The 27,023-nt window shown below is 66.8% G+C and overlaps 4 protein-coding genes across 11 annotated transcripts in view; 1 reads left to right on the top strand and 3 right to left on the bottom strand.

Annotated features, from left to right (window-relative positions):
• The window catches only part of LOC125686015 (uncharacterized), a 130,630-nt gene that overhangs the window by 50,837 nt on the left and 52,770 nt on the right, over positions 1-27,023 (top strand). The gene's annotated exons all lie outside the window — the stretch shown is intronic.
• On the bottom strand, positions 1,499-14,677 carry LOC125686022 (uncharacterized). Its single transcript, XM_048929639.1, has 2 exons — positions 14,472-14,677; positions 1,499-2,803 (listed from the first exon to the last, which is right to left on the bottom strand). The coding sequence occupies exons 1-2, from the start codon at positions 14,560-14,562 to the stop codon at positions 1,902-1,904; spliced, it is 993 nt and encodes a 330-aa protein (XP_048785596.1). The 5' UTR covers positions 14,563-14,677; the 3' UTR covers positions 1,499-1,901.
• Positions 13,546-27,023, bottom strand: part of LOC125686019 (protein bassoon-like) — a 45,354-nt gene continuing 31,876 nt past the window's right edge. Inside the window, exons 2-3 of one of the 4 annotated variants that reach the window (XM_048929629.1) lie at positions 17,890-18,440; positions 13,546-13,644 (exon numbers count right to left, since the gene is read on the bottom strand). The gene's annotated coding sequence lies outside the window, so the exon portion shown is untranslated. Of the gene's footprint in view, positions 13,645-15,226; positions 15,329-16,051; positions 16,093-17,838; positions 18,441-27,023 lie in introns of those variants that run through there. The other 3 variants (XM_048929631.1, XM_048929632.1, XM_048929628.1) reach the window with 3 other exon arrangements.
• LOC125686026 (uncharacterized) lies at positions 16,701-17,730 on the bottom strand. The gene is made up of 2 exons (XM_048929648.1): positions 17,171-17,730; positions 16,701-17,050 (listed from the first exon to the last, which is right to left on the bottom strand). Exons 1-2 carry the CDS (start codon positions 17,681-17,683, stop codon positions 16,727-16,729), a joined length of 837 nt encoding a protein of 278 aa, XP_048785605.1. The 5' UTR covers positions 17,684-17,730; the 3' UTR covers positions 16,701-16,726.

Raw genomic sequence — 27,023 nt, 5'->3', positions numbered from 1 at the left:
CCTGCCTGCCTGCCTTGGCTGGATGGCTGGAGTCCTGGCTCCTGCCTGCCTAACTTGGCTGGCTGGCTGGAGTCCTGGCTCCTGCCTGCCTAACTTGGCTGGATGGCTGGAGTCCTGGCTCCTGCCTTCCTGCCTTGGCTGGATGGCTGGAGTCCTGGCTCCTGCCTGCCTGCCTTGACAGGATGGCTGGAGTCCTGGCTCATGCCTGCCTGCCATGTCCGGCTGGCTGGATTCCTGGCCACTGCCTGCCTGCCTTGTCTGGCAGCCTGTAGTCGTGGTCCTTGCTTGCCTGCCTTGGCTACCCGGCTGGAGTCCTGGCTCCTGCCTGGCTGCCTTGGATACCTGGCTGGAGTCCTGGCTCCTGCCTGCCTGCCTTGGCTTGCTGACTGGAGTCCTGGCTCCTGCCTGCCTGCTTTGGCGGGCTGGCTGGAGTCTTGGCTCCTGCCTGCCTGCCTTGGCTGGCTGACTGGAGTCCTGGCCTCTGCCTGCCTGCCTTGTCTGGCAGCCTGTAGTCGAGGTCCTTGCTTGCCTGCCTTGGATTGCTGGCTGGAGTCCTGGCTCCTGGCTGCCTACCTTGGCTGGCTGGCTGGAGTCCTGGCTCCTGGCTGCCTACCTTGGCTGGCTGGCTGGAGTCCTGGCCACTGCCTGCCTGCCTTGGCTGGCTGGCTGGAGTCCGGGCCCCTGCCTGCCTGCGTTCGCTGGCAGCCTGTAGTCGTGGTCCTTGCTTGCCTGCCTTGGCTACCTGGCTGGAGTCCTGGCTCCTGCCTGCCTGCCTTGGCTTGCTGACTGGAGTCCAGGCTCCTGCCTGCCTGCTTTGGCTACCTGGCTGGAGTCCTGGCTCCTGCCTGCCTGCCTTGGCTGGCTGACTGGAGTCCTGGCTCCTGCCTGCCTGTCTTGGCTGGCTGGCTGGAGTCCTGGCTCCTGCCTGCCTGCATTGGCTGGCTGACTGGAGTCCTGGCACCTGCCTGCCTACCTTGGCTGGCTGCCTGGAGTCCGGGCCCCTGCCTGCCTGCCTTGGCTGGATGGCTGGAGTCCTGGCTCCGGCCTGCCTGCCTTGGCTGGCTGGCTGGAGTCCTGACTCCTGCCTGGCTGCCTTGGCTGGCTGGCTGGAGTCCTGGCCCCTGCCTGCCTGCCTTGGCTGGCTGGCTGGAGTCCGGGCCCCTGCCTGCCTGCCTTGGCTAGCTGGCTGGAGTCCTGACTCCTGCCTTCCTGCCTTGGCTGGCTGGCTGGAGTCCTGGCTCCTGCCTGGCTGCCGTGGTAGGCTGGCTGGAGTCCTGGCTCCTGCCTGCCTGCCTTGGCTGGCTGGCTGGAGTCCTGGCCCCTGCCTACCTGCCTTGGCTGGCTGACTGGAGTCCTGGCCCCTGCCTGCCTACCTTGGCTGGCTGTCTGGAGTCCGGGCCCCTGCCTGCCTACCTTGGCTGGCTGGCTGGAGTCCTGGCTCCTGACTTCCTGCCTTGGCTGGATGGCTGGAGTCCTGGCTCATGCCTGCCTGCCTTGGCTGGGTGGCTAGAGTCCTGGCTCCTGCCTACCTGCCTGCCTTGACTGGATGGCTGGAGTCCTGGCTCCTGCCTGCCTGCCTTGGCGGGCTAGCTGGAACTGCGGACCATGCCTGCCTCTTTTGTCTGGCTGGCTGTGGTTGTGGCCCCTGCCTGCCTGCCTTGGCTGGCTTGATGGAACCGTGGCCCTCCTTGCCTGCCTTGGCTGGCTGGCTGGAGTCTTGGCTCCTGCCTGCCTGCCTTGGTTGGCTGACTGGAGTCCTGGCTCCTGCCTGCCTGCCTTGGCTGGCTGCCTGGAGTCTGGGCCCCTGCCTGCCTGCCTTGGCTGGCTGGCTGGAGTCCGGGCCCCTGCCTGCCTGCCTTGGCTGGCTTTCTGGAGTCCTGGCTCCTGCCTGCCTGCCTTGGCTACCTGGCTGGAGTCCTGGCTCCTGCCTGCCTGCATTGGCTTGCTGACTGGAGTCCTGGCTCCTGCCTGCCTGCCTTGTCTGGATGGCTGCAGTCCTGTCTCTTGCCTGCCTGCCATGTCCGGCTGGCAGGATTCCTGGCCACGGCCTGCCTGCCTTGTCTGGCAGCCTGTAGTCGTGGTCCTTGCTTGCCTGCCTTGGCTTGCTGGCTGGAGTCCTGGCCCTGCCTGGCTGCCTTGGCTACCTGGCTGGAGTCCTGGCTCCTGCCTGGCTGCCTTGGCTTGCTGGCTGGAGTCCTGGCTCCTGCCTGCCTGCCTTGGCTACCTGGCTGGAGTCCTGGCTCCTGCCTGCCTGCCTTGGCTGGCTGGCTGGAGTCCTGGCTCCTGCCTGCCTGCCTTGGCTTGCTGACTGGAGTCTTGGCTCCTGCCTGCCTGCCTTGGCTGGCTGACTGGAGTCCTGGCCTCTGCCTGCCTGCCTTGGTTGGCTGGCTGGAGTCCGGGCCCCTGCCTGCCTGCCTTGGCTGGCTGGCTGGAGTCGTGGACCTTGCTTGCCTGCCTTGGCTTGCTAGTGGGAGTCCTGGCTCCTGCCTGGCTGCCTTGGCTAACTGGCTGGAGTCCTGGCTCCTGCCTGCCTGCCTTGGCTTGCTGACTGGAGTCCTGGCTCCTGCCTGCCTGCCTTGCCTGGCTGGCTGGAGTCCTGGCCCCTGCCTGCCTGCCTTGGCTGGCTGGAGTCCGTGCCCCTGCCTGCCTGCCTTGGCTGGCTGGCTGGAGTCCTGGCCCCTGCCTGCCTGCCTTGGCTGGCTGGCTGGAGTCCGGGCCCCTGCCTGCCTGCCTTGGCTGGCTTTCTGGAGTCTTGGCTCCTGCCTGCCTGCCTTGGCTTGCTGACTGGAGTCCTGGCTCCTACCTGCCTGCCTTGGCTAGCTGGCTGGAGTCCTGGCTCCTGCCTGCCTGCCTTGACTGGATGGCTGCAGTCCTGTCTCTTGCCTGCCTGCCATGTCCGGCTGGCAGGATTCCTGGCCACTGCCTGCCTGCCTTGTCTGGCAGCCTGTAGTCGTGGTCCTTGCTTGCCTACCTTGGCTTGCTGGCTGGAGTCCTGGCTCCTGCCTGGCAGCCTTGGCTACCTGGCTGGAGTCCTGGCTCCTGCCTGCCTGCCTTGGCTTGCTGACTGGAGTCCTGGCTCCTGCCTGCCTGCCTTGGCTGGCTTGCTGGAGTCTTGGCTCCTGCCTGCCTGCCTTGGCTGGCTGACTGGAGTCCTGGCTCCTGCCTGCCTGCATTGGCTTGCTGACTGGAGTCCTGGCTCCTGCCTGCCTGGCTTGGCTAGCTGGCTGGAGTCCTGGCTCCTGCCTGCCTGCCTTGACTGGATGGCTGGAGTCCTGGCTCTTGCCTGCCTGCCATGTCCGGCTGGCTGGAGTCCTGGCGACTGCCTGCCTGCCTTGTCTGGCAGCCTGTAGTCGAGGTCCTTGCTTGCCTGCCTTGGATTGCTGGCTGGAGTCCTGGCTCCTGCCTGCCTGCCTTGGCTACCTGGCTGGAGTCCTGGCCACTGCCTGCCTGCCTTGGCTGGCTGATTGTAGTCCTGGCACCTGCCTGCCTACCTTGGCTGGCTGCCTGGAGTCCGGGCCCCTGCCTGCCTGCCTTGGCTGGATGGCTGGAGTCCTGGCTCCTGCCTGCATGCCTTGGCTGGCTGGTTGGAGTCCTGGCCCCTGCCTGCCTGCCTTGGCTGGCTGGCTGGAGTCCGGGCCCCTGCCTGCCTACCTTGGCTGGCTGGCTGGAGTCCTGGCTCCTGACTTCCTGCCTTGGCTGGATGGCTGGAGTCCTGGCTCCGGCCTGGCTGCCTTGGCTGGGTGGCTAGAGTCCTGGCTCCTGCCTACCTGCCTGCCTTGACTGGATGGCTGGAGTCCTGGCTCCTGCCTGCCTGCCTTGGCGGGCTAGCTGGAACTGCGGACCATGCCTGCCTCTTTTGTCTGGCTGGCTGTGGTTGTGGCCCCTGCCTGCCTGCCTTGGCTGGCTTGATGGAACCGTGGCCCTCCTTGCCTGCCTTGGCTGGCTGGCTGGAGTCTTAGCTCCTGCCTGCCTGCCTTGGTTGGCTGACTGGAGTCCTGGCCCCTGCCTGCCTGCCTTGGCTGGCTGGCTGGAGTCCGGGCCCCTGCCTGCCTGCCTTGCCTGGCTGGCTGGAGTCCTGGCTCCTGCCTGCCTGGCTTGGCTAGCTGGCTGGAGTCCTGGCTCCTCCCTGCCTGCATTGGCTTGCTGACTGGAGTCCTTGCTCCTGCCTGGCTGCCTTGTCTGGCTGACTGGAGTCCTGGCTCCTGCCTGCCTGCCTTGTCTTGCTGACTGGAGTCCTGGCTCCTGCCTGCCTGCCTTGGCTACCTGGCTGGAGTCTTGGCTCCTGCCTGCCTGCATTGGCTTGCTGACTGGAGTCCTGGCTCCTGCCTGCCTGGCTTGGCTAGCTGGCTGGAGTCCTGGCTCCTGCCTGCCTGCCTTGACTGGATGGCTGGAGTCCTGGCTCTTGCATGACTGCCATGTCCGGCTGGCCGGAGTCCTGGCCACTGCCTGCCTGCCTTGTCTGGCAGCCTGTAGTCGAGGTCCTTGCTTGCCTGCCTTGTATTGCTGGCTGGAGTCCTGGCTCCTGCCTGCCTGGCTTGGCTACGCGGCTGGAGTCCTGGCTCCTGCCTGCCTGCATTGGATTTCTGTCTGGAGTCCTGGCTCCTGCCTGCCTGCCTTGGCTGGATGACTGGAGTCCTGGCCACTGCCTGCCTGCCTTGGCTGGCTGACTGGAGTCCTGGCACCTGCCTGCCTACCTTCGCTACCCGGCTGGAGTCCAGGCCCCTGCCTGCCTGCCTTGGCTGGCTGGCTGGAGTTCTGTCCACTGCCTGCCTGCCATGGCTACCTGGCTGGAGTCCTGGCCCCTGCCTGCCTGCCTTGGCTGGCTGACGGGAGTCCTGGCACCTGCCTGCCTACCTTGGCTTCCTGGCTGGAGTCCGGGCCACTGCCTGCCTACCTTGGCTGGCTGGCTGGAGTCCTGGCTCCTGCCGTCCTGCCTTGGCTGGCTGGCTGGAGTCCTGGCTCCTGCCTGACTGCCTTGGCTGGCTGGCTGGAGTCCTGGCCCCTGCCTGCCTGCCTTGGCTGGCTGGCTGGATTCCTGGCTCCTGCCTGCCTGCCTTGGCTGGCTGGCTGGAGTCCTGGCTTCTGCCTGCCTGCCTTGGCTACCTGGCGGGAGTCCTGGCTCCTGCCTGCCTGCCTTGGCTGGATGACTGGAGTCCTAGCTCCTGCCTGCCTGCCATGACTGGCTGGCTGGAGTCCTGGCCACTGCCTGCCTGCCTTGTCTGGCAGCCTGTAGTCGTGGTCCTTGCTTGCCTGTCATGGCTTGCTGGCTGGAGTCCTGGCTCCTGCCTGGCTGCCGTGGAAGGCAGGCTGGAGTCCTGGCTCCTGCCTGCCTGCCTTGGCTGGCTGGCTGGAGTCCTGGCCCCTGCCTCCCTGCCTTGGCTGGCTGACTGGAGTCCTGGCCCCTGCCTGCCTAACTTGGCTGGCTGACTGGAGTCCTGGCCCCTGCCTGCCTACCTTGGCTGGCTGGCTGGAGTCCGGGCCCCTGCCTGCCTAAGTTGGCTGGCTGGCTGCAGTCCTGGCTCCTGCCTTCCTGCCTTGGCTGGATGGCTGGAGTCCTGGCTCCTACCTGCCTGCATTGGCTTGCTGACTGGAGTCCTGGCTCCTGCCTGCCTGCATTGGCTTGCTGACTGGAGTCCTGGCTCCTGCCTGCCTGCCTTGGCTTGCTGACTGGAGTCCTGGCTCCTGCCTGCCTGCCGTGGTAGGCTGGCTGGAGTCCTGGCCCCTGCCTGCCTGCCTTGGCTGGCTAACTGGAGTCCTGGCCCCTGTCTGCCTACCTTGGCTGGCTGGCTGGAGTCCGGGCCCCTGCCTGCCTGCCTTGGCTGGCTAGCTGAAACTGTGGACCCTGCCTGCCTCTTTTGGCTGGCTGGCTGTGGTTGTGGCCCCTGCCTGCCTGCCTTGGCTGGATGACTGGAGTCCTGGCTCCAGCCTGCCTGCCTTGGCTACCTGGCTGGAGTCCTGGCTCCTGCCTGGCTGCCTTGGCTGTGTGGCTAGAGTCCTGGCTCCTGCCTACCTGCCTGCCCTGACTGCCTGGCTAGAATCCTGGCTCCTACCTTCCTGCCCTGGCTACCCGGCTGGAGTCCTGGCTCCTGCCTGCCTGCCTTGGCTACCTGGCTGGAGTCCTGGCTCCTGCCTGCCTGCCTTGGCTAGCTGGCTGGAGTCCTGGCTCCTTCCTGCTTGCCTTGGCTGGCTTGCTGGAGTCCTGGCTCCTGCCTGGCTGCCTTGGCTGGCTGGCTGGAGTCCTGGCTCCTGCCTGCCTGCCTTGGATACCTGGCTGGAGTCCGGGCCACTGCCTGCCTGCCTTGGCTGGATGGCTGGAGTCCTGGCTCCTGCCTACCTGCCTGCCTTGACTGCCTGGCTAGAATCCTGGCTCCTGCATGCCTGCCTTGGCTACCCTGCTGCAGTCTTGGCTCCTGCCTGCTTGCAATGGATTGCTGTCTGGAGTACTGGCCACTGCCTGCCTGCCTTGGCTGGCTGACTGGAGTCCTGGCCCCTGCCTGCCTACCTTGGCTACCTGGCTGGAGTCCTGGCTCCTGCCTGCCTGCCTTGGCTATCTGGCTGGAGTCCTGGCCCCTGCCTGCCTGCCTTGACTGGATGGCTGGAGTCCTGGCTCCTGCCTGCCTGCCATGTCTGGCTGGCTGGAGTCCTGGCCACTGCCTGCCTGCCTTGTCTGGCAGCCTGTATTCGTGGTCCTTGCTTGCCTGCCTTGGCTGGCTGGCTGGATTCCTGGCTCCTGCCTGGCTGCCTTGGCTACCTGGCTGGAGTCCTGGCTCCTGCCTGCCTGCATTGGCTTGCTGACTGGAGTCCTGGCTCCTGCCTGCCTGCCGTGGTAGGCTGGCTGGAGTCCTGGCTCCTGCCTGCCTGCCTTGGCTGGCTGGCTGGAGTCCTGGCTCCTGCCTGACTGCCTTGGCTTGCTGACTGGAGTCCTGGCTCCTGCCTGCCTGCCTTGGCTGGCTGGCTGGAGTCCTGGCTCCTGCCTGCCTGCCTTGGCTAGCTGGCTGGAGTCCTGGCCCCTGCCTGCCTGCCTTGGCTGGCTGACTGGAGTCCTGGCCCCTGCCTGCCTACCTTGGCTGGCTGGCTGGAGTCCGGGCCCCTGCCTGCCTGCCTTGGCTGGCTGGCTGGAGTCCTGGCTCCTGCCTTCCTGCCTTGGAAGGATGGCTGGAGTCCTGGCTCCTGCCTGGCTGCCTTGCCTGGCTAGCTGAAACTATGGACCCTGCCTGCCTCTTTCGGCTGGCTGGCTGTGGTTGTGTCCCCTGCCTGCCTGCCTTGGCTGGATGACTGGAGTCCTGGCTCCTGCCTGCCTGCCTTGGCTACCTGGCTGGAGTCCTGGCTCCTGCCTGCCTGCCTTGGCTGGGTGGCTAGAGTCCTGGCTCCTGCCTACCTGCCTGCCTTGACTGGCTGGCTAGAATCCTGGCTCCTGCCTGCCTGCCTTGGCTACCCGGCTGGAGTCTTGGCTCCTGCCTGCTTGCATTGGATTGCTGTCTGGAGTCCTGGCCACTGCCTGCCTGCCTTGGCTAGCTGGCTGGAGTCCTGGCCCCTGCCTGCCTGTCTTGCCTGGCTGACTGGAGCCCAGGCCCCTGCCTGCCTACCTTGGCTGGCTTGCTGGAGTCCTGGCTCCTGCCTGGCTGCCTTGGCTGGCTGGCTGGAGTCCTGGCCCTTGCCTGCCTGCCTTGGCTGGCTGGCTGGAGTTAGGGACCCTGCCTGCCTGCCTTGGCTGGCTGACTGGAGTCCTGGCTCCTGCCTGCCTGCATTGGCTTGCTGACTGGAGTCCTGGCTCCTGCCTGCCTGCCTTGACTGGATGGCTGGAGTCCTGGCTCCTGCCTGCCTGCCATGTCTGGCTGGCTGGAGTCCTGGCCACTGCCTGCCTGCCTTGTCTGACAGCCTGTAGTCGTGGTCCTTCCTTGCCTGCCTTGGATTGCTGTCTGGAGTCCTGGCTCCTGCCTGCCTGCGTTGGCTTGCTGACTGGAGTCCTGGCCCCTGCCTGCCTGCCTTGGCTAGCTGGCTGGAGTCCTGGCTCCTGCCTGCCTGCTGTGGTAGGCTGGCTGGAGTCCTGGCTCCTGCCTGCCTGCCTTGGCTTGCTGACTGGAGTCCTGGCTCCTGCCTGCCTGCCTTGGCTTGCTGACTGGAGTCCTGGCTCCTGCCTGCCTGCCTTGGCTAGCTGGCTGGAGTCCTGGCTCCTGCATGCCTGCCTTGGCTGGCTGACTGGAGTCCTGACTCCTGCCTGCCTGCCTTGGCTGGCTGAGTGGAGTCATGGTCCTTGCCTGCCTGCATTGGCTTGCTGACTGGAGTCCTGGCTCCTTCCTTCCTGCCTTGGCTATCTGGCTGGAGTCCTGACTCTTGCCTGCCTGCCTTGGCTAGCTGGCTGGAGTCCTGGCTCCTGCCTGCCTGCCTTGGCTGGCTGACTGGAGTCATGGTCCTGGCCTGCCTGCCTTGGCAGGCTGGCTGGAGTCCTGGCCAATGCCTGCCTGCCTTGGCTGGCTGACTGGAGTCCTGGCTCCTGCCTGCCTGCCTTGGCTGGCTTGCTGGAGTCCTGGCTCCTGCCTGCCTGCCATGGCTGGCTGACTGGAGTCCTGACTCCTGCCTGCCTGCCTTGGCTGGCTGACTGGAGTCCTTGCTCCTACCTGCCTGCCTTGGCTACCTGGCTGGAGTCCTGGCCACTGCCTGCCTGCCTTGGCTCTCTGACTGGAGTCCTGGCCCCTGCCTGCGTACCTTGGCTGGCTGGCTGGAGTCCGGGCCCCTGCCTGCCTGCCTTTGCTGGCTGGCTGGAGTCCTGGCTCCTGCCTGCCTGCCTTGGCTGGCTGGCTGGAGTCCGGGCCCCTGCCTGCCAGCCTTGGCTGGCTGGCTGGAGTCCTGGCTCCTGCCTGCCTGCCTTGGCTTCCTGGCTGGAGTCCGGGCCACTGCCTGCCTGCCTTGGCTGGATGGCTGGAGTCCTGGCTCCTGCCTTCCTGCCTTGGCTGGATGGCTGGAGACCTGGCTCCTGCCTGCCTGCCTTGGCTGGCTGGCTGGAGTCCTGGCTCCTGCCTGCCTGCCTTGGCTGGCTGGCTGGAGTCCTGGCTCCTGCCTGCCTGCCTTGGCTGGCTGGCTGGAGTCCTGGCTCCTGCCTGCCTGCCTTGGCTGGATGGCTGGAGTCCTGGCTCCTGCCTGCCTGCCTTGGCTACCTGGCGGGAGTCCTGGCTCCTGCCTGCCTGCCTTGGCTACCTGGCTGGAGTCCTGGCTCCTGCCTGCCTGCCATGTCTGCCTGCCTGGAGTCCTGGCCACTGCCTGCCTGCCTTGTCTGGCAGCCTGTAGTCGTGGTCCTTGCTTACCTGTCTTGGCTTGCTGGCTGGAGTCCTGGCTCCTGCCTGGCTGCCGTGGTAGGCTGGCTGGAGTCCTGGCTCCTGCCTGGCTGCCTTGGCTGGTGGCTGCAGTCCTGGCTCCTACCTGCCTGCATTGGCTTGCTGACTGGAGTCCTGGCTCCTGCCTGCCTGCATTGGCTTGCTGACTGCAGTCCTGGCTCCTGCCTGCCTGCCTTGGCTTGCTGACTGGAGTCCTGGCTCCTGCCTGCCTGCCGTGGTAGGCTGGCTGGAGTCCTGGCCCCTGCCTGCCTGCCTTGGCTGGATGACTGGAGTCCTGGCTCCTGCCTGCCTGCCTTGGCTACCTGGCTGGAGTCCTGGCTCCTGCCTGCCTGCCTTGGCTGGATGACTGGAGTCCTGGCTCCTGCCTGCCTGCCTTGGCTACCTGACTGGAGTCCTGGCTCCTGCCTGGCTGCCGTGGCTGTGTGGCTAGAGTCCTGGCTCCTGCCTACCTGCCTGTCCTGACTGCCTGGCTACAATCCTGGCCCCTGCCTGCGTGCCATGGCTACCTGGCAGGAGTCCTGGCTCCTGCCTGCCTGCATTGGCTTGCTGACTGGAGTCCTGGCTCCTGCCTGCCTGCCATGTCTGGCTGGCTGGAGTCCTGGCCACTGCCTGCCTGCCATGACTGGCTGGCTCCAGTCCTGGCCACTGCCTGCCTGCCTTGTCTGGCAGCCTGTAGTCGTGGTCCTTGCTTGCCTGCCTTGGCTTGCTGGCTGGACTCCTGGCTCCTGCCTGCCTGCCTTGGCTACCTGGCTGGAGTCCTGGCTCCTGCCTGCCTGCATTGGCTTGCTGACTGGAGTCCTGGCCCCTGCCTGCCTGGCTTGGCTGGCTGACTGGAGTCCTGCTCCCTGCCTTCCTACCTTGGCTGGCCGGCTGGAGTCCTGGCCACTGCCTGCCTGCCTTGTCTGGCAGCCTGTAGTCGAGGTCCTTGCTTGCCTGCCTTGGATTGCTGGCTGGAGTCCTGGCTCCTGCCTGCCTGCCTTGGCTACCCGGCTGGAGTCCTGGCTCCTGCCTGCCTGCATTGGATTTCTGTCTGGAGTCCTGGCTCCTGCCTGCCTGCCTTGGCTACCTGGCTGGAGTCCTGGCTCCTACCTGCCTGCATTGGCTGTCTGACTGGAGTCCTGGCACCTGCCTGCCTACCTTGGCTGGCTGGCTGGAGTCCGGGCCACTGCCTGCCTGCATTGGCTGGATGGCTGGAGTCCTGGCACCTGCCTTCCTGCATTGGCTGGATGGCTGGAGACCTGGCTCCTGCCCGCCTGCCTTGGCTGGCTGGCTGGAGTCCTGGCTCCTGCCTGGCTGCCTTGGCTGGCTGGCTGGAGTCCTGGCCCCTGCCTGCATGCCTTGGCTGGCTACCTGGAGTCCTGGCTCCTGCCTGCCTGTCTTGGCTGGCTGGCTGGAGTCCTGGCTCCTGCCTGCCTGCCTTGGCTACCTGGCGGGAGTCCTGGCTCCTGCCTGCCTGCCTTGGCTACCTGGCTGGAGTCCTGGCTCCTGCCTGCCTGCCATGTCTGGCTGGCTGGAGTCCTGGCCACTGCCTGCCTGCCTTGTCTGGCAGCCTGTAGTCGTGTTCCTTGCTTGCCTGTCTTGGCTTGCTGGCTGGAGTCCTGGCTCCTGCCTGGCTGCCGTGGTAGGCTGGCTGGAGTCCTGGCTCCTGCCTGCCTGCCTTGGCTGGCTGGCTGGAGTCCTGGCCCCTGCCTGCCTGCCTTGGCTGGCTGACTGGGGTCCTGGCCCCTGCCTGCCTACCTTGGCTGGCTGGCTGGAGTCCGGGCCCCTGCCTGCCTACCTTGGCTGGCTGGCTGCAGTCCTGGCTCCTGCCTTCCTGCCTTGGCTGGATGGCTGGAGTCCTGGCCCCTGCCTGCCTGCCTTGGCTGCGTGGCTGGAGTCCTGGCTCCTACCTGCCTGCATTGGCTTGCTGACTGGAGTCCTGGCTCCTGCCTGCCTGCCGTGGTAGGCTGGCTGGAGTCCTGGCTCCTGCCTGCCTGCCTTGGCTTGCTGACTGGAGTCCTGGCTCCTGCCTGCCTGCCTTGGCTATCTGGCTGGAGTCCTGGCCCCTGCCTGCCTGCCTTGGCTGGCTGACAGGAGTCCTGGCCCCTGTCTGCCTACCTTGGCTGGCTGGCTGGAGTTCAGGCCCCTGCCTGCCTGCCTTGGCTGGCTGGCTGGAGTCCTGGCTCCTGCCTTCCTGCCTTGGCTGGATGGCTGGAGTCCTGGCTCCTGCCTGGCTGCCTTGGCTGGGTGGCTAGAGTCCTGGCTCCTGCCTACCTGCCTGCCTTGGCTGGCTGGCTGGAGTCCTGGCTCCTGCCTGCCTGCCTTGGCTGGCTAGCTGAAACTGTGGACCCTGCCTGCCTCTTTTGGCTGGCTGGCTGTGGTTGTGGCCCCTGCCTGCCTGCCTTGGCTGGATGACTGGAGTCCTGGCTCCTGCCTGCCTGCCTTGGCTGGATGACTGGAGTCCTGGCTCCTGCCTGCCTGCCTTGTCTGGCAGCCTGTAGTCGTGTTCCTTGCTTGCCTGTCTTGGCTTGCTGGCTGGAGTCCTGGCTCCTGCCTGGCTGCCGTGGTAGGCTGGCTGGAGTCCTGGCTCCTGCCTGCCTGCCTTGGCTGGCTGGCTGGAGTCCTGGCTCCTGCCTGCCTGCCTTGGCTGGTGGCTGGAGTCCTGGCTCCTACCTGCCTGCATTGGCTTGCTGACTGGAGTCCTGGCTCCTGCCTGCCTGCATTGGCTTGCTGACTGCAGTCCTGGCTCCTGCCTGCCTGCCTTGGCTTGCTGACTGGAGTCCTGGCTCCTGCCTGCCTGCCGTGGTAGGCTGGCTGGAGTCCTGGCCCCTGCCTGCCTGATTTGGCTGGCTGACAGGAGTCCTGGCCCCTGTCTGCCTACCTTGGCTGGCTGGCTGGAGTCCGGGCCCCTGCCTGCCTGCCTTGGCTGGCTAGCTGAAACTGTGGACCCTGCCTGCCTCTTTTGGCTGGCTGGCTGTGGTTGTGGCCCCTGCCTGCCTGCCTTGGCTGGATGACTGGAGTCCTGGCTCCTGCCTGCCTGCCTTGGCTACCTGGCTGGAGTCCTGGCTCCTGCCTGCCTGCCTTGGCTGGATGACTGGAGTCCTGGCTCCTGCCTGCCTGCCTTGGCTACCTGACTGGAGTCCTGGCTCCTGCCTGGCTGCCTTGGCTGTGTGGCTAGAGTCCTGGCTCCTGCCTACCTGCCTGTCCTGACTGCCTGGCTAGAATCCTGGCCCCTGCCTGCGTGCCATGGCTACCTGGCAGGAGTCCTGGCTCCTGCCTGCCTGCCATGTCTGGCTGGCTGTAGTCCTGGCCACTGCCTGCCTGCCATGACTGGCTGGCTCCAGTCCTGGCCACTGCCTGCCTGCCTTGTCTGGCAGCCTGTAGTCGTGGTCCTTGCTTGCCTGCCTTGGCTTGCTGGCTGGAGTCCTGGCTCCTGCCTGCCTGCCTTGGCTTGCTGGCTGGAGTCCTGGCTCCTGCCTGCCTGCATTGGCTTGCTGACTGGAGTCCTGGCCCCTGCCTGCCTGGCTTGGCTGGCTGACTGGAGTCCTGCTCCCTGCCTTCCTACCTTGGCTGGCCGGCTGGAGTCCTGGCCACTGCCTGCCTGCCTTGTCTGGCAGCCTGTAGTCGAGATCCTTGCTTGCCTGCCTTGGATTGCTGGCTGGAGTCCTGGCTCCTGACTGCCTTCCTTGGCTACCCGGCTGGAGTCCTGGCTCCTGCCTGCCTGCATTGGATTTCTGTCTGGAGTCCTGGCTCCTGCCTGCCTGCCTTGGCTACCTGGCTGAAGTCCTGGCTCCTGCCTGCCTGCCTTGGCTGGCTGACTGGAGTCCTGGCACCTGCCTGCCTACCTTGGCTGGCTGGCTGGAGGCCGGGCCCCTGCCTGCCTGCCTTGGTAGCTGGCTGGAGTCCTGGCTCCTGCCTTCCTGCCTTGGCTGGCTGGCTGGAGTCCGGGCCCCTGCCTGCCTGCCTTGGCTGGCTGGCTGGAGTCCTGGCTCCTGCCTGCCTGCCTTGGCTACCTGGCTGGAGTCCGGGCCACTGCCTGCCTGCCTTGGCTGGCTGGCTGGAGTCCTGGCTCCTGCCTGCCTACCTTGGCTTCCTGGCTGGAGTCCGGGCCACTGCCTGCCTGCATTGGCTGGATGGCTGGAGACCTGGCTCCTGCCCGCCTGCCTTGGCTGGCTGGCTGGAGTCCTGGCTCCTGCCTGGCTGCCTTCGCTGGCTGGCTGGAGTCCTGGCCCCTGCCTGCCTGCCTTGGCTGGCTGGCTGGAGTCCTGGCTCCTGCCTGCCTGCCTTGGCTGGCTGGCTGGAGTCCTGGCTCCTGCCTGCCTGCCTTGGCTACCTGGCGGGAGTCCTGGCTCCTGCCTGCCTGCCTTGGCTACCTGGCTGGAGTCCTGGCTCCTGCCTGCCTGCCATGTCTGGCTGGCTGGAGTCCTGGCCACTGCCTGCCTGCCTTGGCTGGCAGCCTGTAGTCGTGTTCCTTGCTTGCCTGTCTTGGCTTGCTGGCTGGAGTCCTGGCTCCTGCCTGGCTGCCGTGGTAGGCTGGCTGGAGTCCTGGCTCCTGCCTGCCTGCCTTGGCTGGCTGGCTGGAGTCCTGGCTCCTGCCTGCCTGCCTTGGCTGGCTGGCTGGAGTCCTGGCCCCTGCCTGCCTGCCTTGGCTGGCATACTGGGGTCCTGGCCCCTGCCTGCCTACCTTGGCTGGCTGGCTGGAGTCCGGGCCCCTGCCTGCCTACCTTGGCTGGCTGGCTGCAGTCCTGGCTCCTGCCTTCCTGCCTTGGCTGGATGGCTGGAGTCCTGGCTCCTGCCTGGCTGCCTTGGCTGGGTGGCTGGAGTCCTGGCTCCTACCTGCCTGCATTGGCTTGCTGACTGGAGTCCTGGCTCCTGCCTGCCTGCCGTGGTAGGCTGGCTGGAGTCCTGGCTCCTGCCTGCCTGCCTTGGCTTGCTGACTGGAGTCCTGGCTCCTGCCTGCCTGCCTTGGCTATCTGGCTGGAGTCCTGGCCCCTGCCTGCCTGCCTTGGCTGGCTGACAGGAGTCCTGGCCCCTGTCTGCCTACCTTGGCTGGCTGGCTGGAGTTCGGGCCCCTGCCTGCCTGCCTTGGCTGGCTGGCTGGAGTCCTGGCTCCTGCCTGGCTGCCTTGGCTGGGTGGCTAGAGTCCTGGCTCCTGCCTACCTGCCTGCCTTGGCTGGCTGGCTGGAGTCCTGGCTCCTGCCTGCCTGCCTTGACTGGATGGCTGGAGTCCTGGCTCCTGCCTGCCTGCCATGTCTGGCTGGCTGGAGTCCTGGCCAATGCCTGCCTGCCTTGTCTGGCAGTCTGTAGTCGTGGTCCCTCCTTGCCTGCCTTGGCTTGCTGGCTGGAGTCCTGGCTCCTGCCTGCCTGCCTTGGCTACCTGCCTGGAGTCCTGGCTCCTGCCTGCCTGCATTGGCTTGCTGACTGGAGTCCTGGCCCCTGCCTGCCTGCATTGGCTTGCTGACTGGAGTCCTGGCTCCTGCCTGCCTGCCTTAGCAAGCTGACTGGAGTCCTGGCTCCCGCCTGACTGCCTTGGCTAGCTGGCTGGAGTCCGGGCCCCTGCCTGCCTGCCTTGGCTAGCTGGCTGGAGTCCTGGCTCCTGCCTGGCTGCCTTGGCTGGCTGGCTGGAGTCCTGGCTCCTGCCTGGCTGCCTTGGCTACCTGGCTGGAGTCCTGGCTCCTGCCTGCCTGCATTGGCATGCTGACTGGAGTGCTGGCTCCTCCCTGCCTGCCTTGGATACCTGGCTGGTGTCCTGGTTCCTGCCTGCCTGCATTGTCTTGCTGACTGGAGTCCTGGCTCCTGCCTGCCTGCCTTGGCTGGCTGGCTGGAGTCCTGGCTCCTGCCTGCCTGCCTTGGCTGGCTGACTGGAGTCCTGGCTCCTGCCTGCCTGCATTGGCTTGCTGACTGGAGTCCTGGCTCCTGCCTGCCTGCCTTATCAAGCTGACTGGAGTCCTGGCTCCCGCCTGCCTGCCTTGGCTAGCTGGCTGGAGTCCGGGCCCATGCCTGCCTGCCTTGGCTACCTGGCTGGAGTACTGGTTCCTGCCTGCCTGCATTGGGTTGCTGAGTGGAGTCATGGCTCCTGCCTGCCTGCCTTGACTGGAAGGCTCCAGTCCTGGCTCCTGCCTACCTGCCTGCTTTGACTGGACGGCTGGAGTCCTGGCTCCAGCCTGCCTGCCATGTCTGGCTGGCTGGAGTCCTGGCCACTGCCTGCCTGCCTTGGCTGGCTGATTGGAGTCCTGGCCCCTGCCTGTCTACCTTGGCTGGCTGGCTGGAGTCCGGGACCCTGCCTGCCTGCCTTGGTTGGCTGGCTGGAGTCCTGGCCCCTGCCTGTCTACCTTGGCTGGCTGGCTGGAGTCCTGGCTCCTGCCTGCCTGCCTTGGCTGGCTGACTGGAGTCCTGGCTCCTGCCTGCCTGCCTTGGCTGGCTGGCTGGAGTCCTGGCTCCTGCCTGCCTGCATTGGCTTGCTGAGTGGAGTCATGGCTCCTGCCTGCCTGCCTTGGCTGGATGACTGGAGTCCTGGCTCCTGCCTGCCTGCCTTCGCTACCTGGCTGGAGTCCTGGCCCCTGCCTGCCTGCCTTGGCAACCTGGCTGGAGTCCAGGCTCCTGCCTACCTGCCTTGGGTAGCTGGCTGGAGTCCTGGCTCCATCCTGCCTGCCTTGGCTGGCTTGCTGGAGTCCTGGCTCCTGCCTGGCTGCCTTGGCTGGCTGGCTGGAATCCTGGCCCCTGCCTGCCTGCCTTGGCTGGCTGGCTGGAGTCCGGGCCCCTGCCTGCCTGCCTTGGCTACCTGGCTGGAGTCCTGGCTCCTGCCAGCCTGCCTTGGCTACCTGGCAGGAGTCCTGGCTCCTGCCTGCCTGCATTGGCTTGCTGACTGGAGTACTGGCTCCTGCCTGCCTGCCATGTCTGGCTGGCTGTAGTCCTGGACACTGCCTGCCTGCCTTGTCTGGCAGCCTGTAGTCGTGGTCCTTGCTTGTCTGCCTTGGCTTGCTGGCTGGAGTCCTGGCTCCTGCCTGCCTGCATTGGCTGGCTGACTGGAGTCCTGGCCCCTGCCTGCCTGCCATGGCTGGCTGACTGGAGTCCTGGCCCCTGCTTGCCTACCTTGGCTGGCTGGCTGGAGTCCGGGCCCCTGCCTGCCTGCCTTGGCTGGCTGGCTGGAGTCCTGGCTCCTGCCTTCCTGCCTTGGCTGGATGGCTGGTGTCTGGCTCCTGCCTGCCTGCCTTGGCTGGCTTGATGGAACCGTGGCCCTCCTTGCCTGCCATGTCTGGCTGGCTGGAGTCCTGGCTCCTGCCTGCCTGCCTTGGCTAGCTGGCTGGAGTCCTGGCCCCTGCCTGCCTGCCTTGGCTGGCTGGCTGGAGTCCGGGCCCCTGCCTGCCTGCCTTGGCTGGCTGGCTGGAGTCCTGGCTCCTGCCTGCCTGCCTTTGCTAGCTGGCTGTAGTCCTGGCCCCTCCTTGCCTGCCTTGGCTGGCTGACTGGAGTCCTGGCCCCTGCCTGCCTACCTTGGCTGACTGGCTGGAGTCCGGGCCCCTGCCTGCCTGCCTTGGATTGCTGTCTGGAGTCCTGGCTCCTGCCTGCCTGCCTTGGCTGGGTGGCTGGAGTCCTGGCCCCTGCCTGCCAGCCTTGGCTGGCTGGCTGGATGCCGGGCCCCTGCCTGCCTGCCTTGGCTGGCTTTCTGGAGTCCTGGCTCCTGGCTGCCTGCCTCGGCTACCTGGCTGGAGTCCTGGCTCCTGCCTGGCTGCCTTGGCTACCTGGCTGTTGTCCTGGCTCCTGCCTGGCTGCCTTGGCTACCTGGCTGGAGTCCTGGCTCGTGCCTGCCTGCCTTTGCTGGCTGGCTGGAGTCCTGGCTCCTGCCTGCCTGCCTTGGCTACCTGGCTGGAGTCATGGCTGTTGCCTGCCTGCATTGACTTGCTGACTGGAGTCCTGGCTCCTGCCTGCCTGCCTTGGCTAGGTGGCTTGAGTCCTGGCTCCTGCCTGCCTGCCTTGACTGGATGGCTGGAGTCCTGGCTCTTGCCTGCCTGCCATGTCCGGCTGGCTGGATTCCTGGCCACTGCCTGCCTGCCTTGGCTGGCAGCCTGTAGTCGTGGTCCTTGCTTGCCTGCCTTGGCTTGCTGGCTGGAATCCTGGCTCCTGCCTGCCTGCCTTGGCTGGCTGGCTGGAGTCCTGGCTCCTGCCTGCCTGCCTTGGCTTGCTGACTGGAGTCCTGGCTCCTGCCTGCCTGCCTTGGCTTGCTGACTGGAGTCCTGGCCCCTGCCTGCCTGCCTTGGCTGGCTGGCTGGAGTCCGGGCCCCTGCCTGCCTGCCTTGGCTGGCTGGCTGGAGTCCTGGCTCCTGCCTGCCTGCCTTGGCTACCTGGCTGGAGTCCTGGCTCCTGCCTGCCTGCATTGGCTTGCTGACTGGAGTCCTGGCTCCTGCCTGCCTAGCTTGGCTGGTGGCTGGAGTCCGGGCCCCTGCCTGGCTGCCTTGGCTGGCTGGCTGGAGTCCGGGACCCTGCCTGCCTGCCTTGGCTGGCTTTCTGGAGTCCTGGCTCCTGCCTGCCTGCCTTGGCTAGCTGGCTGGAGTCCTGGCTCCTGCCTGCCTGCCTTGGCTACCTGGCTGGAGTCCGGGCCCCTGCCTGCCTGCATTGGATTGCTGTCTGGAGTCCTGGCTCCTGCCTGCCTGCCTTGGCTAGCTGGCTGGAGTCCTGACCACTGCCTGCCTGCCTTGGCTGGGTGGCTGGAGTCCTGGCTCCTGCCTGCCTGCCTTGGCTGGCTGACTGGAGTCCTGGCCCCTGCCTGCCAGCCTTGGCTGGCTGGCTGGAGTCCGGGCCCCTGCCTGCCTGCCTTGGCTGGCTTTCTGGAGTCCTGGCTCCTGGCTGCCTGCCTTGGCTACCTGGCTGGAGTCCTGGCTCCTGCCTGGCTGCCTTGGCTTGCTGGCTGAAGTCCTGGCTCCTGCCTGGCTGCCTTGGCTACCTGGCTGGAGTCCTGGCTCCTGCCTGCCTGCCTTTGCTGGCTGGCTGGAGTCCTGGCTCCTGCCTGCCTGCCTTGGCTTGCTGACTGGAGTCCTGGCTCCTGCCTGCCTGCCTTGCCTGGCTGGCTGGAGTCTTGGCTCCTGCCTGCCTGCCTTGGCTGGCTGACTGGAGTCCTGGCCCCTGCCTGCCTGCCTTGGCTGGCTGGCTGGAGTCCTGGCCCCTGCCTGCCTGCCTTGGCTGGCTGGCTGGAGTCCGGGCCCCTGCCTGCCTGCCTTGGCTGGCTTTCTGGAGTCCTGGCTCCTGCCTGCCTGCCTTGGCTACCTGGCTGGATTCCTGGCTCCTGCCTGCCTGCATTGGCTAGCTGGCTGGAGTCCTGGCTCCTGCCTGCCTGCCTTGGCTAGCTGGCTGGAGTCCTGGCTCCTGCCTGGCTGCCTTGGCTACCTGGCTGGAGTCCTTGCTCCTGCCTGCCTAACTTGGCTTGCTGACTGGAGTCCTGGCTCCTGTCTGCCTGCCTTGTCTGGCTGGCTGGAGTCTTGGCTCCTGCCTGCCTGCCTTGGCTGGCTGACTGGAGTCCTGGCCCATGCCTGCCTGTCTTGGATACCTTGCTGGAGTCCTGGCTCCTGCCTGCCTGCATTGTCTTGCTGACTGGAGTCCTGGCTCCTGCCTGCCTGCCTTGGCTAGCTGGCTGGAGTCCTGGCTCCTGCCTGCCTGCCTTGACTGGATGGCTGGAGTCCTGGCTCTTGCCTGACTGCCATGTCCGGCTGGCTGGAGTCCTGGCCACTGCCTGCCTGCCTTGTCTGGCAGCCTGTAGTCGAGGTCCTTGCTTACCTGCCTTGGATTGCTGGCTGGAGTCCTGGCTCCTGCCTGCCTGCCTTGGCTACCTGGCTGGAGTCCTGGCTCCTGCCTGGCTGCATTGGATTTCTGTCTGGAGTCCTGGCTCCTGCCTGCCTGCCTTGGCTACCTGGCTGGAGTCCTGGCCACTGCCTGCCTGCCTTGGCTGGCTGACTGGAGTCCTGGCACCTGCCTGCCTACCTTGGCAGGCTGCCTGGAGTCCGGGCCCCTGCCTGCCTGCCTTGGCTTGCTTACTGGAGTCCTGGCTCCTGCCTGCCTGCCTTGGCTGGCTGGCTGGAGTCCTGGCTCCTGCCTGCCTGCCTTTGCTAGCTGGCTGTAGTCCTGGCCCCTCCTTGCCTGCCTTGGCTGGCTGGCTGGAGTCCTGACCACTGCCTGCCTGCCTTGGCTGTCTGACTGGAGTCCTGGCCCCTGCCTGCCAGCCTTGGCTGGCTGGCTGGAGTCCGGGCCCCTGCTTGCCTGCCTTGGCTGGCTTTCTGGAGTCCTGGCTCCTAGCTGCCTGCCTTGGCTACCTGGCTGGAGTCCTGGCTCCTGCCTGGCTGCCTTGGCTTGCTGGCTGGAGTCCTGGCTTCTGCCTGGCTGCCTTGGCTACCTGGCTGGAGTCCTGGCTCCTGCCTGCCTGCCTTTGCTGGCTGGCTGGAGTCCTGGCTCCTGCCTGCCTGGCTTGGATACCTGGCTGGAGTCCTGCCTCCTGCCTGCCTGCATTGTTTTGCTGACTGGAGTCCTGGCCCCTGCCTGCCTGCCTTGGCTAGCTGGCTGGAGTCCTGGCCACTGCCTGCCTGCCTTGGCTGGCTGGCTGGAGTCCTGGCTCCTGCCTGGCTGCCTTGGCTGGCTGGCTGGAGTCCGGGCCCCTGCCTGCCTGCCTTCGCTGGCTGGCTGGAGTCCTGGCCACTGCCTGCCTGCCTTGGCTGGCTGGCTGGAGTCCTGGCTCATGCCTGCCTGCCATGTCCGGCTGGCTGGATTCCTGGCCACTGCCTGCCTGCCTTGGCTGGCTGGCTGGAGTCCTGGCTCCTGCCTGCCTGCACTGTTTTGCTGACTGGAGTCCTGGCCCCTGCCTGCCTGGCTTGGCTAGCTGGCTGGAGTCCTGGCCACGGCCTGCCTGCCTTGGCTGGCTGGCTGGAGTCCTGGCTCCTGCCTGGCTGCCTTGGCTGGCTGACTGGAGTCCTGGACCCTGCCTGTCTACCTTGGCTGGCTGGCTGGAGTCCGGGCCCCTGCCTGTCTACTTTGGCTGGCTGGCTGGAGTCCTGGCTCCTGCCTGGCTGCCTTGCCTGGCTGGCTGGAGTCCGGGCCCCTGCCTGCCTGCCTTCGCTGGCTGGCTGGAGTCCTGGCCACTGCCTGCCTGCCTTGGCTGGCTGGCTGGAGTCCTGGCTCCTGCCTGCCTGCCTTGGATGGCTGACTGGAGTCCTGGCACCTGCCTGCCTGCCTTGGCTGGCTGGCTGGAGTCCGGGCCCCTGCCTGCCTGCCTTGGCTAGCTGGCTGGAGTCCTGACTCCTGCCTTCCTGCCTTGGCTGGATGGCTGGAGTCCTGGCCCCTTCCTGCCTGCATTGGCTAGCTGACTGGAGTCCTGGCTCTTGCCTGCCTGCTGTGGTAGGCTGGCTGGAGTCCTGGCCCCTGCCTGCCTGCCTTGGCTGGCTGGCTGGAGTCCGGGCCTTTGCCTGCCTGCCTTGGCTAGCTGGCTGGAGTCCTGACTCCTGCCTTCCTGCCTTGGCTGGATGGCTGGAGTCCTGGCTCCTGCCTGCCTGCCTTGACAGGATGTCTGGAGTCCTGGCTCATGCCTGCCTGCCATGTCCGGCTGGCTGGATTCCTGGCTCCTGCCTGCCTGCATTGTTTTGCTGACTGGAGTCCTGGCCCCTGCCTGCCTGGCTTGGCTAGCTGGCTGGAGTCCTGGCCACGGCCTGCCTGCCTTGGCTGGCTGGCTGGAGTCCTGGCACCTGCCTGCCTACCTTGGCTGGCTGGCTGGAGTCCGGGCCCCTGCCTGCCTGCCTTGGCTTGCTTACTGGAGTCCTGGCTCCTGCCTGCCTGCCTTTGCTAGCTGGCTGTAGTCCTGGCCCCTCCTTGCCTGCCTTGGCTGGCTGACTGGAGTCCTGGCCCCTGCCTGCCTACCTTGGCTGACTGGCTGGAGTCCGGGCTCCTGCCTGCCTGCATTGGACTGCTGTCTGGAGTCCTGGCTCCTGCCTGCCTCCCTTGGCTAGCTGGCTGGAGTCCTGACCACTGCCTGCCTGCCTTGGCTGGGTGGCTGGAGTCCTGGCTCCTGCCTGCCTGCCTTGGCTGTCTGACTGGAGTCCTGGCCCCTGCCTGCCTGCCTTGGCTGGCTGGCTGGAGTCCGGGCCCCTGCCTGCCTGCCTTGGCTGGCTTTCTGGAGTCCTGGCTCCTGCCTGCCTGCCTTGGCTGGCTGGCTGGAGTCCTGGCTCCTGCCTGGCTGCCTTGGCTGGCTGGCTGGAGTCCTGGCCCCTGCCTGCCTGCCTTGGCTGCCTGGCTGGAGTCCGGGCCCCTGCCTGCCTGCCTTGGCTGGATGGCTGGAGTCCTGGCTCCTGCCTGCCTGCCTTGGCTGGCTGGCTGGAGTCCTGGCTCCTGCCTGGCTGCCTTGGCTGGCTGGCTGGAGTCCTGGCCCCTGCCTGCCTGCCATGGCTGGCTGGCTGGAGTCCGGGCCCCTGCCTGCCTGCCTTCGCTGGCTGGCTGGAGTCCTGGCCGCTGCCTGCCTGCCTTGGCTGGCTGGCTGGAGTCCGGGCCCCTGCCTGCCTGCCTTGGCTAGCTGGCTGGAGTCCTGACTCCTGCCTTCCTGCCTTGGCTGGATGGCTGGAGTCCTGGCTCCTGCCTGCCTGCCTTGACAGGATGGCTGGAGTCCTGGCTCATGCCTGCCTGCCATGTCCGGCTGGCTGGATTCCTGGCCACTGCCTGCCTGCCTTGGCTGGCAGCCTGTAGTCGTGGTCCTTGCTTGCCTGCCTTGGCTACCTGGCTGGAGTCCTGTCTCCTGCCTGCCTGCCTTGGCTTGCTGACTGGAGTCCAGGCTCCTGCCTGCCTGCTTTGGCTACCTGGCTGGAATCCTGGCTCCTGCCTGCCTGCATTGGCTAGCTGACTGGAGTCCTGGCTCCTGCCTGCCTGCCTTGGCTGGCTGACTGGAGTCCTGGCTCCTGCCTGCCTGCCTTGGCTGGCTGACTGGAGTCCTGGCTCCTGCCTGACTGCCTTGCCTGGCTGGCTGGAGTCCTGGCTCCTGCCTGCCTGCATTGGCTAGCTGACTGGAGTCCTGGCTCCTGCCTGCCTGCCTTGGCTGGCTGACTGGAGTCCGGGCCCCTGCCTGCCTGCCTTGGCTGGCTGGCTGGAGTCCTGGCTCCTGCCTGTCTGCCTTGACTGGATGGCTGGATTTCTGGCCCCTGCCTACCTGCCTTGGCTGGCTGGCTGGAGTCCGGGCCCCTGCCTGCCTGCCTTGCCTGGCTGGCTGGAGTCCTGGCTCCTGCCTGCCTGGCTTGGATACCTGGCTGGAGTCCTGCCTCCTGCCTGCCTGCATTGTTTTGCTGACTGGAGTCCTGGCCCCTGCCTGCCTGCCTTGGCTAGCTGGCTGGAGTCCTGGCCACTGCCTGCCTGCCTTGGCTGGCTGGCTGGAGTCCTGGCTCCTGCCTGGCTGCCTTGGCTGGCTGACTGGAGTCCGGGCCCCTGCCTGCCTGCCTTGGCTGGCTTTCTGGAGTCCTGGCTCCTGCCTGCCTGCATTGGATTGCTGACTGGAGTCCTGGCTCCTGCCTGCCTGCCTTGGCTAGCTGGCTGGAGTCCTGGCTCCTGCCTGCCTGCCTTGGCTGGATGGCTGGAGTCCTGGCTCCTGCCTGCCTGCCTTGGCTGGCTGGCTGGAGTCCTGGCTCCTGCCTGGCTGCCTTGGCTGGCTGGCTGGAGTCCTGGCCCCTGCCTGCCTGCCTTGGCTGGCTGGCTGGAGTCCGGGCCCCTGCCTGCCTGCCTTCGCTGGCTGGCTGGAGTCCTGGCCACTGCCTGCCTGCCTTGGCTGGCTGGCTGGAGTCCTGGCCCCTGCCTGCCTGCCTTGGCTGGCTGGCTGGAGTCCGGGCCCCTGCCTGCCTGCCTTGGCTAGCTGGCTGGAGTCCTGACTCCTGCCTTCCTGCCTTGGCTGGATGGCTGGAGTCCTGGCTCCTGCCTGCCTGCCTTGACAGGATGGCTGGAGTCCTGGCTCATGCCTGCCTGCCATGTCCGGCTGGCTGGATTCCTGGCCACTGCCTGCCTGCCTTGGCTGGCAGCCTGTAGTCGTGGTCCTTGCTTGCCTGCCTTGGCTACCTGGCTGGAGTCCTGTCTCCTGCCTGCCTGCCTTGGCTTGCTGACTGGAGTCCAGGCTCCTGCCTGCCTGCTTTGGCTACCTGGCTGGAATCCTGGCTCCTGCCTGCCTGCATTGGCTAGCTGACTGGAGTCCTGGCTCCTGCCTGCCTGCCTTGGCTGGCTGACTGGAGTCCTGGCTCCTGCCTGCCTGCCTTGGCTGGCTGACTGGAGTCCTGGCTCCTGCCTGCCTGCCTTGCCTGGCTGGCTGGAGTCCTGGCTCCTGCCTGCCTGCATTGGCTAGCTGACTGGAGTCCTGGCTCCTGCCTGCCTGCCTTGGCTGGCTGACTGGAGTCCGGGCCCCTGCCTGCCTGCCTTGGCTGGCTGGCTGGAGTCCTGGCTCCTGCCTGTCTGCCTTGACTGGATGGCTGGATTTCTGCCCCCTGCCTACCTGCCTTGGCTGGCTGGCTGGAGTCCGGGCCCCTGCCTGCCTGCCTTGCCTGGCTGGCTGGAGTCCTGGCTCCTGCCTGCCTGGCATGGATACCTGGCTGGAGTCCTGCCTCCTGCCTGCCTGCATTGTTTTGCTGACTGGAGTCCTGGCCCCTGCCTGCCTGCCTTGGCTAGCTGGCTGGAGTCCTGGCCACTGCCTGCCTGCCTTGGCTGGCTGGCTGGAGTCCTGGCTCCTGCCTGCCTGCATTGGATTGCTGACTGGAGTCCTGACTCCTGCCTGCCTGCCTTGGCTAGCTGGCTGGAGTCCTGGCTCCTGCCTGCCTGCCTTGACAGGATGGCTGGAGTCCTGGCTCATGCCTGCCTGCCATGTCCGGCTGGCTGGATTCCTGGCCACTGCCTGCCTGCCTTGTCTGGCAGCCTGTAGTCGTGGTCCTTGCCTGCCTGCCTTGGCTGGCTGGCTGGAGTCCTGGCCCCTGCCTGCCTGCCTTGGCTGGCTGGCTGGAGTCCGGGCCCCTGCCTGCCTGCCTTCGCTGGCTGGCTGGAGTCCTGGCCCCTGCCTGCCTGCCTTGGATGGCTGGCTGGAGTCCTGGCCCCTGCCTGCCTGCCTTGTCTGGCTGGCTGGAGTCCGGGCCCCTGCCTGCCTGCCTTGGCTAGCTGGCTGGAGTCCTGACTCCTGCCTTCTTGCCTTGGCTGGATGGCTGGAGTCCTGGCTCCTGCCTGCCTGCATTGTTTTGATGACTGGAGTCCTGGCCCCTGCCTGCCTGGCTTGGCTAGCTGGCTGGAGTCCTGGCCACGGCCTGCCTGCCTTAGCTGGCTGGCTGGAGTCCTGGCTCCTGCCTGGCTGCCTTGGCTGGCTGACTGGAGTCCTGGCCCCTGCCTGCCTGCCTTGGCTGGCTGGCTGGAGTCCGGGCCCCTGCCTGCCTGCCTTCGCTGGCTGGCTGGAGTCCTGGCCACTGCCTGGCTGCCTTGGCTGGCTGGCTGGAGTCCTGGCCACTGCCTGGCTGCCTTGGCTGGCTGGCTGGAGTCCTGGCCCCTGCCTGCCTGCCTTGGCTGCCTGGCTGGAGTCCGGGCCCCTGCCTGCCTGCCATGTCCGGCTGGCTGGATTCCTGGCCACTGCCTGCCTGCCTTGGCTGGCTGGCTGGAGTCCTGGCTCCTGCCTGCCTGCATTGTTTTGCTGACTGGAGTCCTGGCCCCTGCCTGCCTGCCTTGACTGGATGGCTGGAGTTCGGGCCCCTGCCTGCCTGCCTTCGCTGGCTGGCTGGAGTCCTGGCCACTGCCTGCCTGCCTTGGCTGGCAGGCTGGAGTCCTGGCTCCTGCCTGCCTGCCTTGGCTGGCTGGCTGGAGTCCTGGCCCCTGCCTGCCTGCCTTGGCTGGCTGGCTGGAGTCCGGGCCCCTGCCTGCCTGCCTTGGCTGGCTTTCTGGAGTCCTGGCTCCTGCCTGCCTGCCTTGGCTGGCTGGCTGGAGTCCTGGCTCCTGCCTGGCTGCCTTGGCTGGCTGGCTGGAGTCCTGGCCCCTGCCTGCCTGCCTTGGCTGCCTGGCTGGAGTCCGGGCCCCTGCCTGCCTGCCTTGGCTGGATGGCTGGAGTCCTGGCTCCTGCCTGGCTGCCTTGGCTGGCTGGCTGGAGTCCTGGCTCCTGCCTGGCTGCCTTGGCTGGCTGGCTGGAGTCCGGGCCCCTGCCTGCCTGCCTTGGCTGGCTGGCTGGAGTCCGGGCCCCTGCCTGCCTGCCTTCGCTGGCTGGCTGGAGTCCTGGCCACTGCCTGCCTGCCTTGGCTGGCTGGCTGGACTCCTGGCCCCTGCCTGCCTGCCTTGGCTGGCTGGCTGGAGTCCGGGCCCCTGCCTGCCTGCCTTGGCTAGCTGGCTGGAGTCCTGACTCCTGCCTTCCTGCCTTGGCTGGATGGCTGGAGTCCTGGCTCCTGCCTGCCTGCCTTGACAGGATGGCTGGAGTCCTGGCTCATGCCTGCCTGCCATGTCCGGCTGGCTGGATTCCTGGCCACTGCCTGCCTGCCTTGGCTGGCAGCCTGTAGTCGTGGTCCTTGCTTGCCTGCCTTGGCTACCTGGCTGGAGTCCTGTCTCCTGCCTGCCTGCCTTGGCTTGCTGACTGGAGTCCAGGCTCCTGCCTGCCTGCTTTGGCTACCTGGCTGGAATCCTGGCTCCTGCCTGCCTGCATTGGCTAGCTGACTGGAGTCCTGGCTCCAGCCTGCCTGCCTTGGCTTGCTGACTGGAGTCCTGGCTCCTGCCTGCCTGCCTTGGCTGGCTGACTGGAGTCCTGGCTCCTGCCTGCCTGCCTTGCCTGGCTGGCTGGAGTCCTGGCTCCTGCCTGCCTGCATTGGCTAGCTGACTGGAGTCCTGGCTCCTGCCTGCCTGCATTGGCTACCTGGCTGGAGTCCTGGCCACTGCCTGCCTGCCTTGGCTGGCTGACTGGAGTCCTGGCACCTGCCTGCCTACCTTGGCTGGCTTTCTGGAGTCCTGGCTCCTGGCTGTGTGCCTTGGCTACCTGGCTGGAGTCCTGGCTCCTGCCTGGCTGCCTTGTCTACCTGGCTGGAGTCCTGGCTCCTGCCTGGCTGCCTTGGCTACCTGGCTGGAGTCCTGGCTCCTGCCTGCCTGCTTTGGCTGGCTGTCTGGAGTCCTGGCTCCTGCCTTCCTGCCTTGGCTGGATGGCTGGTGTCCGGGGCCCTGCCTGCCTGCCTTGGATGGCTGGCTGGAGTCCTGGCTCCTGCCTGCCTACCTTGGCTGGCTGCCTGGAGTCCGGGCCCCTGCCTGCCTGCCTTGGCTAGCTGGCTGGAGTCCTGGCTCCTGCCTGGCTGCCTTGGCTGGCTGACTGGAGTCCTTGCCCCTGCCTGCCTGCCTTGGTTACCTGGCGGGAGTCCTGGCTCTTGCCTGCCTGCCTTGGCTGAATGGCTAGAGTCCTGGCTCCTGCCTGCCTGCCATGTCCGGCTGGCTGGATTCCTGGCCACTGCCTGCCTGCCTTGTCTGGCAGCCTGTAGTCGTGGTCCTTGCTTGCCTGCCTTGGCTACCCGGCTGGAGTCCTGGCTCCTGCCTGGCTGCCTTGGCTACCTGGCTGGAGTCCTGGCTCCTGCCTGCCTGCCTTGGCTTGCTGACTGGAGTCCTGGCTCCTGCCTGCCTGCTTTGGCGGGCTGGCTGGAGTCTTTGCTCCTGCCTGCCTGCCTTGGCTGGCTGACTGGAGTCCTGGATCCTGCCTGCCTGCCTTGGCTATTTGGCTGGAGTCCT

Source organism: Lagopus muta, chromosome 30 (assembly GCF_023343835.1).
Source record: "Lagopus muta isolate bLagMut1 chromosome 30, bLagMut1 primary, whole genome shotgun sequence".
In the NCBI taxonomy this organism is placed as follows: Eukaryota; Metazoa; Chordata; class Aves; order Galliformes; family Phasianidae; genus Lagopus; species Lagopus muta.
Note: the sequence above shows the minus strand (reverse complement) of the source record. Positions and strands in the feature narration are given on the sequence as shown.